This window comes from Styela clava, chromosome 8 (genome assembly GCF_964204865.1).
Source record: "Styela clava chromosome 8, kaStyClav1.hap1.2, whole genome shotgun sequence".
In the NCBI taxonomy this organism is placed as follows: Eukaryota; Metazoa; Chordata; class Ascidiacea; order Stolidobranchia; family Styelidae; genus Styela; species Styela clava.
In genome coordinates this window covers 9057215-9070728 of record NC_135257.1, presented here as the reverse complement: position 1 = coordinate 9070728, position 13514 = coordinate 9057215, and the positions used below count along the sequence as shown (strand labels likewise).

Here is a 13514-nt window from a genome sequence, read left to right as displayed (position 1 = left end):
CCATACTAACCGTAACCCATGGGTTTTAGCACCTGCATATAGATCGAACCCGCGGATATACACATGGGTTGAAATGTACGTGGGTTCAAATGTACGGTCAGCCACAGGAATAAATAGGGAAATAATAATCAGTGTAGAAATCCATCGGATTTTTTAACTTATGTTTTTTTAATCTCGTTGAGAATACACGAGGAAGACATCAGCAAACAATTAGCTTGAGAGAAATAATAAATATTGATTGCGTTGCCCGGGCAAAAACAACGTTAAATATTGATATTTCCAAAAATTTGTGTCATACTCATATGTGCAATCAAAATTACATTTATTGTGAAGATTCTAGATGCAACGTTTTTGCGTTCCAATCGTGATTTCGGAAATGATTCATTGATCTAATTTTACCACACGCTCGGTTTGACGCAAGTAGCCAGCATATGGGAGGAAATGAGGCGGTTACAATATTTTTCTTGTGAGTAATGAAGCAATATGAATTGAGTTCATCATGTCCCCTTAGTGTCATCTCAGAGCAGCAATGGTTGGAACAACATCGCCCTATATATGATAACTTATTGTTAATAAAAAATATTAAAAATAGTAAACGTGAATCATCGTTATAATGGTGACTACGCGTCTTGACATTCTATTCAATAAAGTCCGGGGATATGGAAAATTTCACAAGCCACTCTCCAGTTTTTATACAGATATGTAGAAATTGACCAAAAGTGTTCAGTAAAATAATGCTTTTTCAAAGCAAGTAACCGTATCTGGGGCATTTTTTAATTCGCTGCCCAAGTCTTATCTAATGCCCAAGTCAAGTGATTGATTCGCAGTTCTACAGACCAAGCTAAAGCGATAGAATTATCCAATATGTACAACAAAATGCTTTTCGTTGATATTTCGATAATTCAAAACGGAAACAACATCTATTTCAATAATTAATACCGGATACATTGATGGTGTACTATTTACATTTCTTGATTGTGTAACATAACAGAACATAATAAGTTATTTAGACAAAACGCAATAACTTTTGTGCGTCACTGAGCAAACAAAAACACAAGTTTAAAACAATACTCTGTGACGCTAAAGCCACTTAACATTTTAGCAATTGAACTATTTTTTTACTTCTCAACTATTTTATTTGTTAATTGAAGAGCTGAAACGTTGTTGCCTTGTAAAGGGAGTTGATCCCAGTCGGTACATAGTCACATACAAAGTTTATTTTTAATAGTAATCGAATGTACAGCAAAACGAAAAAAAATGTTTTGTGGTCACGATTTCAGAGTTGGAAACAACGTTTCGACAAATGGCTTTTGTTTCAAGTACTATTCAACCACGTACTTCTGCATACTAACAACACCATCTTAACAGGTCAAGGAATTCTCAACAGAAAGCAATTTATAAGACAAAGTAGCAGAGTAGCTCAACAAGTACGAGTAGAAGTGGAGTATCCCAAAATAATTGAATTTGGCAAAAAAAATGGAAGATTTTTTCAATTATGTACTTAAAATCTTGGCGGCCATTTTAACCTCGAGTCTTTATTGTTTCCGGAAAGGTTGAACAAATACAGTTACAAAAAATAATATTAGATTGTATCTACGGGAAACCCTAAAAACAGATTCGAAAAGTGGCAGTGTACTTTATGTGAATCGTGAATCCATAGTGGATGGCTTTGACTAAATCCCTGGTTCGATTGTGTCGTCAATTGAGTCGTGAAATTCGTGAAATAAACTCAAAATTTCGTATTTAGTCTTGTTGGGGCAATTCTGAACGCTTCACATTTGCAAAAACACTCGTAATCAGCAAATATGTTAAAAACTTAACGAAGGAGAGGAAAAATTAGTTACAGGGTAAATTACATCAACTTCAGAAGCACGTTTGATATAGTTATAATTTGTCGATAATGGCGCATAAAAGTTGCAACCTAGTGCCACAGTAGAATTTACCTGAACGTCTGTAAAACGCAATTTGCCTCGCCATATTGAAAATTGATAGCGCGCGTAATCGTACTTTCTTATTACAATTAGGAAATTTGTATTCGTAAACTACAATAGCAACGTTGGTATACGAAAAAATCAAGACAGGATGCTTATTCTTATAATTGTATGCACGATGTCTACAATCACACAAGGTAAGACAAGTCTGTTTTAACCTGCTTCCAGTAATTGAACTATACAACATTTACCCTCCCATGCAGACAATTGCATATAAACGAAGCAAGCTGGGGAGATAAAAGAATCAGTAATTTTAGCCGAATAAACATAAACGGGATCAACACCGAAAATCAAACGTCTCGAATGATATCTGCATCGCATTTTGCAAAGAGTTTCGCTCGAACGAAAGCATCTCCTTGATTTATTGATACAGTTGCTTTACTCATTTTGGAATGAGTATATCAAGAATTGAAGCACAAAAGTTAGGGGGCAATAGATAGCTAGCCATGCACATGTATAGCCCACCTGGAAAAATACGTCCATATGCATTTCTGTTTTAGGAAACTGTCAAGAAGAAAATGCGAATCAAGGTGGGTATGATTATGGTGGTTACGACTATGGAAATAGTCAGCAAGGTGAAAATCAGAATTATGCAAACAACAATGGTGGTTACGATTATGGTAAAGGAAATTACGATTATGGTAACGGAAGTTACGATTATGGTAACGGAAATTACAATTATGGTAACGGAAACGGAAGTTATGATTATGGTCATTATAACTATGGGAATGGAAGTCAGGATTATGGTAACTACAACTATGGAGGGAACGGCAGTTACGATTATGGCAACTACGGTGACCCAAATGTCGAACAACCAAGTCAGGAAGCAAGTCCCGCAAACGGTAGGGGCTGTCTATTTAGAAGAGTAATGTTGTTATGTTAAGTCATAATAATATTGTATTCCATATTCAGCCAAGTTTACCGAATGCGGAGGCCAGTTAACAGAATCAACTGCTCTTTTAAAAACTCCTCACTATCCAACAGAAGAGAATACACAGAGCGTTTATCCGAATAGTGCATATTGTAAATGGTGGTATACTGGAAACGAAACATCTTTGGTTCGGGTATGACAATTTTGAATTAGTATTATAAGATAAAGAATAGAATTTTTCCATCAGGGCTTAAAAACTGAGTGATACCAAACAATGCATTCATCATCACAATTGTGACATGCATTATTCTGTGCCTCATCCTATTTGCAAAGTGTATTTCTTTAACTTTATTTACTTTATATACGCAGTGCAGTGAGGTTACAGTAATAATATTTGATGTTTTTATACAATTTTTCAGTTCAAAATGTGGGATCTCGTCATCGAAATTGGCGAGAACGATTCGAATATCACGTGTGATTTCGATTACATTAATATTACTATCACAAGTATCGGATCCAAGCGATTCTGCGGGTGAATATCAACATTAGTCATATTTCATTCACTTCCATCAAATACGCCTTGATACAATGGGGTTGGTAACGTGATATACAATATACCAGGGGTCACCAACCTTTTCGAAGCCGAGGGCTACTTTCTGGATACCGATTAAGCCGAGGGCTACCAGTTCAATGCCCACTTTAAAAAAAGCATATTTTCTCGATTAACATTCAATTATTGATAATTAAGTGATCACCACAATAATATCTTCGGAAACCACAGGTCCACAATGTACCTACTTTTTTACTAACACCCTGTATAACCCTAAGATGAAATGAACTTAACACTTGTATTGCCGAATGTTACATTTACAAACACATTTAACTAATTATGAATATCTTGTTTTCAACAAGGAGAAAACCAAAATCGAACAAATCTGGTTTAATGCACTCCATCAGTAATCCGGCGTGTAACTTGACACTGTAACTTTGAGCGGGTCTTGCAGATTTTAATCAGTAAGGCGTATTCCGTGCTTAGTTCATTGTGAAGTTCATGTCTAAAAATGTTAATTCACAAAGATAGCTTGAACCAAACACTAATCTCGTAACATAAGATTGATGTTTGGGCTATTTCTGCCCGTACTTCACGGTGATAAAAGGAAATCCACCTCCCATTCATCGTGAAAATGATATGTTTTCGTTCGTTTTTCTTTGAAATCAATAATTGTATTATTTGCATTGCTTCTCCACAAATCAACGACACGAAAAAACGCGGGTTCGTGGAAGGTGACATCTGTGTGATGTCATAATTGGGAGAGTAATAAATGATCCGTCACATTACTGAGGTGAAATAAAACTAAGGATGATTGTTACCATAATAATTAATATAGTGTTATTACCAGTTCCCAAATAAGACATAAGTGTGATTTATACAAGACTAACAGGACAAAAATTAATTGATATAGCTTACTTACAAGCGCCGTTATTAAGCTTATCTTGGAACAGACCTGCGGGCGACTCATGTGGTGGTCTTCACGGGCGACTTGGTGCCCGCGGGCAACGGGTTGATGACTCCTGCATTATACAGTCAAAAAATACACCGAATACGTATATGACATTTGTTGCATGCGTGATTGACTGTATATAATATGATTGGCTGCATATGTATATGTATGTCTTGGCTGTATGTGTGAACCTGGTCACCCATAAAACAGGAGACACTGCTAATCAAAATATTTGCTTTTGAAGTTTGTTCTAAATATGACAAACACACTAATGACTAATGTGCAAGCTAAAAGAATGAAATATGAGATTGTTTATGAAATGTACTATCTTTTCATTTACTGCTGATAACTGTGAATTTTCTTCATTTTTAGATATGAAACACCAGAAGAAGAATACAGAGGAATGGGCTCATTTACTATGATATTCGTATCGGATGCTACAACCAATTTCAGAGGAATGCAGGGGACATATCAAAGTCTGTATTATGTGTAATCCACTTCACCTCTGTTATTATGTGTATCATGAAAAGTTTGGGCCATATTATAATTAGCAATAATCTCCTACCAAAGTATTCCAAGACGGATTAGTCAAAGCAAAGCATTGCAAAGTATTTGGGAATCGCCTCTATACTATTTTTACAATTAGGAAAATTTGGAGGCGTTATTCACATTTTGTTAATACGGGCTCGGAAAGATGTCTTTAATCGCATTATATATATATACTTGACCCCGATTAAATTTGAAACTATAACATTAATTTCCCCATCTATTCAAATTTTAATACAATTTCATACTTTTAACCTATTCTGAAATTTTAGTCACTGAAAATCATACTCCATGTGATCCGTCTCCATGTTCTCAATACGGTGAATGTGAGATTCTGCCAGACCTTGTGAGAGTCAAGTGTAATTGCGAGGATGGGTAAGTCATTTGAATGATTCAAATTTACAATAGCAAAAAGCTAACTTTTCCGAATGTATTTAAACGGAGAGGTAATATTTAACGCAGGTTTACGGGACAAAAATGCGATACTGATGTACAAGAATGTAATTCTAGTCCATGCCAGAACGGTGGAACTTGTAATGATAAAATAAAAATAAATCATTACGAATGCAACTGTGCCGTCGGATATAAAGGAATCAATTGCGAAACAAGTAAGTTAAGCACAGGTGTTATTGTAGCTTTATTATTCTATCATATATTTTATTATTATCTTATTCATTTAATATTATTATATAGTTTATAATATTGTGGTAAGAATTATACGAATGCGTCTGTGCGACTTAGTAGCTGGGATGCGAATTTGTTGTGGAATGATTCAGTTTCTTTCTCTATTGTAACAGATTTTTATAATATTTTTTCCAACAGAAATTCAAGACCCGTGTCTTCCGAATCCGTGTAAAAATGAAGGCATTTGCAGAAAACACTCGAATACGACATATTCATGTGATTGTACAGATCTTTATAAAGGAGATGCGTGTGAAATAGGTAACTCTAAATTTCGAAAAGCATGGCTGCTTTGGAACTCGCCATCAGTGAAAAATAATATTAAACATGTTATACCAGAGAACACTCAGAGCAGGCTGGCGCGGAAATTTGACGAGCACTAAATTCCTTCGCCTAGTCTAGACGAAGTTCATATTAAGGTCGATAAATTGTAGCTATTTTCATTTTCTGGAAGTTTTAATAATTTCATATACAGTCTTTCGTTCTGGTAGCATAATTTTTTTTTGTTTAACTCTGATTTAGAATTAGTAAATATATGTATATATATATATATATATGTGTGTTATGAAATTCATACCAAATACCAAAATCAATCTCAGAAAACTTTCCACCTTGTCATTCTTCACCTTGTAAAAACGGAGGAGTGTGCTTGGATTTCAAAGAAGAAACAAAATATATATCCATTCCAAATTATGAGGGATCTTCAAGTCCGGGCGAATCCCTACAAAAAAAAGCGCCTGCTGAATATTTTGGATTTAACTGCACTTGTGATTGGAAACACCGGGGAAAACATTGTGAAATAAGTGAGTAATGAAGTTTTTATGTTTTACGGGGACAACAATAGTTTCAATACCCTGAAACATTTGCTGGTACAATTGATGGTACTTGTCCTTGGGCGATATAAAAAAGATACATCTTACGGAATAACCAGTCGCTAAGCGAGATACGACGGTGATATAGGCCTAGGGTGAGCTTCAACCGATTGATGAGTTCTGTTTGATTATTATCATAATAAAATCAAATTCAAAAAAGTTCAAATATTTGAATATTTCAGATTCTGGATGTGGAAATCCAGGAATTCCAGGCCTGGAAGACGGGTATTGGTTTGATCCGAATTCTACTGTAGAATTTTCTTGTGTTGAAGGGTACGATCTGGTGGGGAAAGCGAATAGTACATGTCATGCCGATGGAACGTGGTCTTCTCTTATGCCAGACTGTGTTGGTAAGTTTTATTTCCGTGATGGTGAACTTTCGTAAACTCCGGAGGTAATATTGAAACTGGTGTAAGTGAAACGACCTAATCATACTTTCCAGATGTAGTAAATTATACACACCTAGTTCAAGCTTCAGGAATATCCCTTAAAATATGCCGTAATATACATCGTCTCATTAATGAAGTGAAATGCATTTTAGAAAACCCAGAAATGGCGGCAAGTAAGCAGAAAGGACCTGTGACACCATGGTCAGGTGCGATGATGGCGTTGGGAGCAGCGTTCATCGCAAATGCAATAGCATTTGCTTCTTGGATGGCAATAAAAGCGTATGTGTTTCAATGTTATAGTTTTATCCAACTTATACGTATATATATATATGAAATATGAGAAAAGCTGGTAGTCATAAAAAGCGTACAGTGCGTAGAATATTACCTGCATTGAGACATTTTCCAAACTCACTCTTAAATAGAAAAATGTGAAAACAGACTTGGCACAAACCCAATTAATAATTGGAATGAGACAAATAAAAATTCCCCGACGGAAGATTCTCAGAATTCTATCCAGTTTCTATACGTTATCCTCGGTCGGTTATGTCTTTGTATTATTTCCGATGCACAAAAGTGGCTGACGAGGACATTTTTAACAGGTTTGTCACACACGAATGGACATAAGTCACTCCCTAAAATCGAAAGTAAAATCTAGACCACAAGATGGCCTCTGGTTTAAAATGACAGAACATTGAAAAAGTGCATTTCTGAAAAATGAGACACATGCTACTTCGGTTTTACTGCGCGATATTCAGATGTGTAATAGTGCGAAAGGACGCTCAACTATTGGGAGATTCTGGTAATCAATAATTACCACCCGGTATAGCAGTGGCGGTATTGTGTTTGTTAAAAAATAAATAAGCCTCCTCATTTCACGAGTTTATCAAACACTGTACCAAGATTTGCTTTATGTGATTCAGACAAAATATTTTTTACAGTCCATGGAAAAAAGCTGGAAGAATAATTAATATTTCTCAAGCAAGTTTGAAATCACTGGATGAAGTTGATCAAGAATCTCAATATTCTGATGAGGACGAAAGTGACGATGATGATGAATCAGATGATACGACATCTGCAGCTTCGCAGTCTTGCTCTGAATCGGGCTCATCAGATGGAGACAGTCAGTAACAAAACAAAATCCGAATGTTCATGCTTTACAGCAGTTCACCTGGGCCATTGCTCCCGACTTAAATAGGCAGACAACTGGTTCTGACATTCTATTAACCCCATCAGGTTTCGCATCGAACATCGCTTCCACAAGTCTAATGGAAAGAATCCAATGATCATACAGAGCTCATGGGATAGTCTTATCAAATGAATCTTCCTAGGCTGATTTTACTTCAATTTGTCATACACCGGACTTATCTTTTAACGGCACAGAAGCCCATGCCAGTGAATCCCAAGTGAGATCTTAAATACCAACACCTATACTATGGGACGCAATCCCATCTTGATATATCAGCAAAACAGGAATCACAGGAACTAGCAAATACTTCGCCCTGTCTTCCTAATTATATGGCAAACTATGGTCTTCGCGGGGATAAGGATCCGGTGTGGACTAGGTGTAGTAAACCAGGTGATCTTATCGTTTCAGATGCATAAACTTGTTTGAGAAAGCCTTAAATGACTCGTTACACGATTCCGGGACAAGTCCTGAAACCGTTTCGCAGGTTATAATTCACATAGAAGTCAAGATCCGATGTAGGGCTGCAAAGGCAAGAGTATTTCTAATGCTTGAATCACAAAATCATTCCCCAAATTCATAGTAATACAATAAAACTCAACAAAGTACAACGTCCCACATATTCTTTATTCAAGTTCTGATCAGCAATTCAAACAAGGCACATAGCTATTGAAAACCTCCAACAGATATCCTTGATATATAGTTCCTTCATCCTCCTGGGTAGTTATTTACACAAACAATTAAAAATTTCTCAAGACTTCTCTGCACTATCAAAAGCTTGAGCCATGAATATTCTTCCCAAACTTTGAGTTGTAAATGTATTGACATTTCCGCAAAACGCTTTTACTTGTCCTGTTGAAATATGATATATAAATATATATATATAGTTGAATGAAATAGATAAAAATAACCAATTCGTTCTGGTCTTATTCAGAGAGAATCTTGAATGCTCAATATACATATAATGAGATTATGAAGCAGAATCCCGTGTTGCTGAGGTATTTATTTGTAAAAAAAATAGTGCAAGTCGGATCCAGTTTGTATTAACATTTTGTAATATCAATATGAGTGTAATCCCAGCTTATGAATTTGTTTCAAAACTACAAACTGGGGCATAACTAATTCATTGAGGAATTGAAATAGTCATAGGTCTCTGAACAAAATACCTGCAGCTAAAGTGGCATCAATTCTTGGTGGTTGGGCAACTGGTTTGAATAATTTAGACAAATCTTCTTCAGGAAGTGGATCTTGATCGTTTTTCTTCCTCTGAATATTCTCTGCATTTCTACGCTGGATATGAGTATTCTGAAACACAAATTTTTAATGAACTAGACTGAACAAATTTATGAATAGAAAAGAAAACACAGTTTAAACTTACGAGGTATTCTCACACCACAATTTGGAAACAATGGTTTATTTCTGGCAAAGTGACTATTGTTTTTGGGAAGAACTGTTCGACATCACCTACATGATTTATAATCAACCCGAGGCCGCTTTAGGTCCAGAGCTCTAAACGTTAAGCACCCATGAAGCATTTTGAATCCTTATTTAGTGTTCACAAAAGAAGTCTTCACAAAATGACTTTGCGAAGTGTTAAAGAGGGATTCAAAAACTAACCTACTTTGAAGGCATAACATAAAGAGAATAATATGTCAGTCAAAGCATATGCTTTCATGGTATTCCTAAATGAGAATTCACCATATGTTAATAAGTGCAATGATGTTATTAATACTAACTTTGTTATATTGTTGTTTCCCAACTGCTCTTTGATATTGTACAAATTTTACACTTTCTTGAGTTAACTCATCAACTGCTTGCATTGTCAGTTTAAGTTGTCTCTCCAAACTTGTACTAAAATCGAGAACAAAATATGGTAACGAAGTCAAAATACAAAATATTACTCATCAGGTTTATACTTACTTGTGAGCAAGATTCAAATAATTAACTTTTTCCGGTACTGGATCTTCATCTTTTACTTTAAACAACATGAGTCCAGTAAGAGGTGAATTTTTGATTTTTATAGGAACTTCCTCATATACATCTGTGAAGCCCAACTTCTGAGCTTTAAGGCTTAAAATAAAGTAGAAATCACATTACCTTAGCTGAGAATAGTACAATAAAATACCGGCAACTATGAGAGAGGTTTTATCCAAATCCAAACTAAACGAACAGCTGAGAGTATACTTGACAGACAAATAAGATATGGACACAGGACACTAGTTTTTTTTGTACTCCTGAAGTATGTGAACCAAGATGGCGGACACCGGTACATAGTATGTTTACCAGTTAATTTCAACTACAAATACTACGGGAGTCACTTGGCTAGTCCTCGAGCCGATATAACTAAATGAGTAAAATTGGAATAAAATTATGGCCTAACCCTCCCTTGGAACACAAACTACGTTCCGGTGTCCGCCATCTTGGTTCACATACTTCGAGAGTATAGATTATTTGAGATTATCCATGTAATGGAGAAAGGAAGTTTGAATTAGAAATAACAAAAATTATGAGGTGATTCTTTGAAAACAATCGAAGTAATTTTCTAACAAATGACAACAACAGAAAACAAAATAGAAAATAGTGCATGAAGTAAATGGCTAATATTTAAAACCAATCCTATCATACATATTACAGTGTATGGGCATATAGCAACCTCCACACTACTGTTATCATCACAGCAATAGTTATTATCTCCTTATGAGTGTAACATATATTTACCTTTCTACTGTAAATTCACCAGCTTCATACAATTTCATCATTTTTGGAGTAAGACGGAAAGCTTTTAGTGAAAGATTTCCTTGTCCTGTTTTCAGTGGATCTAAATAGGATTTTTATGTCAGAGTAAATACATTATTTCATACACAAAAAAAGAACATTAATTTTTGATACATCATACATTCAATACATAGAAATCCGAACATTAAAAGCTATATAAGAAATCTTACCATATATTAGGACAACAGATTCTTCAATGGCATTCTGATATGAAAACTGGGATTCTAGGAAAGGTCTGTTGATAAAATTTCCATGAAATGATGATTGATACCATCCAACATGTAAATGATCTATATTAACATGACGTAAACATCTCATCATATCCATCTGATATTGAACTGTAAAGGGTATAATAAGTATCATAAGCTCTGCAAAACTTTCATCGTGATACTACAACATGTAATTCAAGGGCTTCATTATATTGCTAGTTTTTTTTTCTGAATTTGAGTAATTAAAAATGTTTAGTTTGATAGGCCTACTAGTTTTATATTCATGGGATTCATAAGTTGAATAGCAAAATAAAAATAAATAGCGAAAATAACAAGAAAAGATTGCGACTTGGACTGTAATCCCTAGTATATTAAAAGAAATAGTAAATATATAAAAAGATAAAAAAATTAATATCAATGAGAGTATGCACAAACGAACATCCCAAGCCCTATGAAACTTAATATCTCAAAAAAATAATAAAAACCAAATTAAGAAAACAAATTATTTAGTACTGTAACCAACCTTCATCGAACTCTGAATCTTCAGGGACACGAGGAAACGGAAAACAGTTGGTGACTTCTAAAGTCTCCCCAACAACAAGTCCAAGTAATACTCCCTGCACAAGTTCTGGTCCGGTGTTGTCCTCCTCACAGTGTTTGATTATTTTCATGACAACCTGTGTTATAAAATGAAGTACATAAATCTTGGTGGTATGGCGTATCGTGCTAAGCGTTACAGCAATAGGAATACGCTCACCACCGCACCTCTGATTACCCTGCGTGGGTTCTCAGGTTCAAATCCTGTTGGAGATAATTAAAAGGATTGCTGGAATCCTGGGGGCCTAGGGTGGTTAACATAACCGCTTCACATTTACAGCTTCCTCCACCACCAAATCTGCAAGTCAATGTATTTGAAACAAATAACAGGCTAACAATCCCATACAACATGGACTGGTAACTGGACGAGAGGCTGAGGTATGTTATATGATTAAGCCGTCTCACCAGATTTCCTCTCCCCGAGATAAATATATGTAAATCCTAATAAGTCATTTTATGCAATTGTGATGTCTACTAGGGTCAGAGGCAGTGGTGAGCTGTAGCCGGAACGCACCGGAAAGGCATTCCAGTTGTTGGACATTTTATTGCATTTGCGTTCCTGTTGTTGATTTAAAATTATGGTACAAAAAGTCGATTCCTCTGGTAATCTTAGTTAATTAATTCATGTTTTGTTACATCATAATTCATAATTCTTTTTACATCACATCACGCAAATAATTAGTACAGCAGTAGCGCGTCATAGATGTTTTCCGGACCATTGACCCCATAGAAATTCATTTTATACCTTTCTAATAATAATGTTTGTGTTGAATTGCTATTAATATTCTTGTAATTTTACACCGACATATTTCAGATAATTTCTTCATATTTCCTTGCAGTCCTTCGGCTCTATCTTAGGACAGACAAAACTTTCTGTAAATGTTCGCGTTGTGTTGCAAATATATATAGGCCTATTACATTTTTGCAATTAGGTGCGTTCCGGTTGTTATGATTTTTCCAGCTTATCACTGGTCAGAGGGTAGACTATACACTAAAGACATTATAACAGTAGAATTATTATTTTACATGCAGACATACCGGTAGTTACAATGTTCCATTTCCTACACCTCTTTAAATATACAATAGAGGTCAGGCATACATAGACTACGGACATATGGTACGGTACCGTGGACTGGTGGAGTTTTTGCAGGGTACCGATACCGGTATTATTGAGTGTCAACCTTCTGAGTTTTCAAATATAAAATTGAAAGGCATTAACTGTAACGATTTTTTTATCTAAAAAAAGCAACAACTTACCAAACCATCTATCTGAACATTTTTAACCGTTGCTCCAATTCCCAAATCCATCGCAAAGAATCAATGAAAAAACAAGGGAGACCTGCGATTAAAACTACAAAAGCCTGCAACGCGCAAAATTAAGCAGCTGTAGTGTATGCCAAAGTGGCGTATGCGACCGTGACATGTGTCTGTAGTATCACTGTTTGGTGAAATGGCGAAATCAAACTGTATCCCATGCGGATAAAATTTCAGCTTCAATAAAAGTTGAATACGATTGTTGTGCAAGTATATTGTGATTAAAACACTCTAAAAAGTTTAATTACCCTTTATAGTTTAGTATTTTGTAAAATGAAATTTTGACGATTAGCAAACCTATTCACACATCTGAATTTATGAACTCGTTATTCCCCGGTGGGAAATGTAAACAGTATTCCGCTGGCGTCTCACGAGTACTGTTTTTTATTGTTGTTCCATGTGCCGCGTCCGGTAGCGTATTTTCGACACGAAACATTTAACCGACCAATCGTTTCTAGGAGCCAGCGCTCACTGGTTGCATATTGTTGAGGGGGCGTCTGTATAATCCAGGAGAAATGCTAAAGGTAGATATAGATAGTTTAGGTACGACTAAACTCTTGACTTTTTGATATTATAGCCTTCTA

The 13514-nt window shown here is 35.5% G+C and overlaps 2 protein-coding genes across 2 annotated transcripts; one reads left to right on the top strand and one right to left on the bottom strand.

Annotated features, from left to right (window-relative positions):
• Positions 1-1797: 1797 nt before the first annotated feature.
• On the top strand, positions 1798-8949 carry LOC120345505 (uncharacterized). The gene is made up of 12 exons (XM_039414975.2): positions 1798-2128; positions 2492-2833; positions 2904-3055; positions 3282-3394; positions 4737-4840; positions 5183-5285; positions 5373-5518; positions 5733-5852; positions 6191-6394; positions 6646-6813; positions 7005-7131; positions 7791-8949. Exons 1-12 carry the CDS (start codon positions 2083-2085, stop codon positions 7978-7980), a joined length of 1815 nt encoding a protein of 604 aa, XP_039270909.2. The 5' UTR covers positions 1798-2082; the 3' UTR covers positions 7981-8949.
• LOC120345507 (eukaryotic translation initiation factor 3 subunit H-like) lies at positions 8642-13050 on the bottom strand. The gene is made up of 8 exons (XM_039414979.2): positions 12874-13050; positions 11543-11696; positions 10981-11148; positions 10754-10853; positions 9956-10105; positions 9772-9886; positions 9202-9340; positions 8642-8887 (listed from the first exon to the last, which is right to left on the bottom strand). Exons 1-8 carry the CDS (start codon positions 12922-12924, stop codon positions 8787-8789), a joined length of 978 nt encoding a protein of 325 aa, XP_039270913.2. The 5' UTR covers positions 12925-13050; the 3' UTR covers positions 8642-8786.
• Between the last annotated feature and the right edge of the window lie 464 nt (positions 13051-13514).

Bases quoted from the DNA above. Each gene is read 5' to 3' on its own strand.
- LOC120345505 (XM_039414975.2), top strand. From the start codon at position 2,083: ATGCTTATTCTTATAATTGTATGCACGATGTCTACAATCACACAAG. The intron at 3,056-3,281 runs GTATGACAATTT...ACAATTTTTCAG, and splicing joins ACGAAACATCTTTGGTTCGG to TTCAAAATGTGGGATCTCGT. The intron at 5,286-5,372 runs GTAAGTCATTTG...TATTTAACGCAG, and splicing joins AAGTGTAATTGCGAGGATGG to GTTTACGGGACAAAAATGCG.
- LOC120345507 (XM_039414979.2), bottom strand. From the start codon at position 12,924: ATGGATTTGGGAATTGGAGCAACGGTTAAAAATGTTCAGATAGATGGT. The intron at 9,887-9,955 runs GTAAGTATAAAC...TCTCGATTTTAG, and splicing joins TATTTGAATCTTGCTCACAA to TACAAGTTTGGAGAGACAAC. The intron at 8,888-9,201 runs GTATTTTGTTCA...ATATTTCAACAG, and splicing joins TGATGCCACTTTAGCTGCAG to GACAAGTAAAAGCGTTTTGC.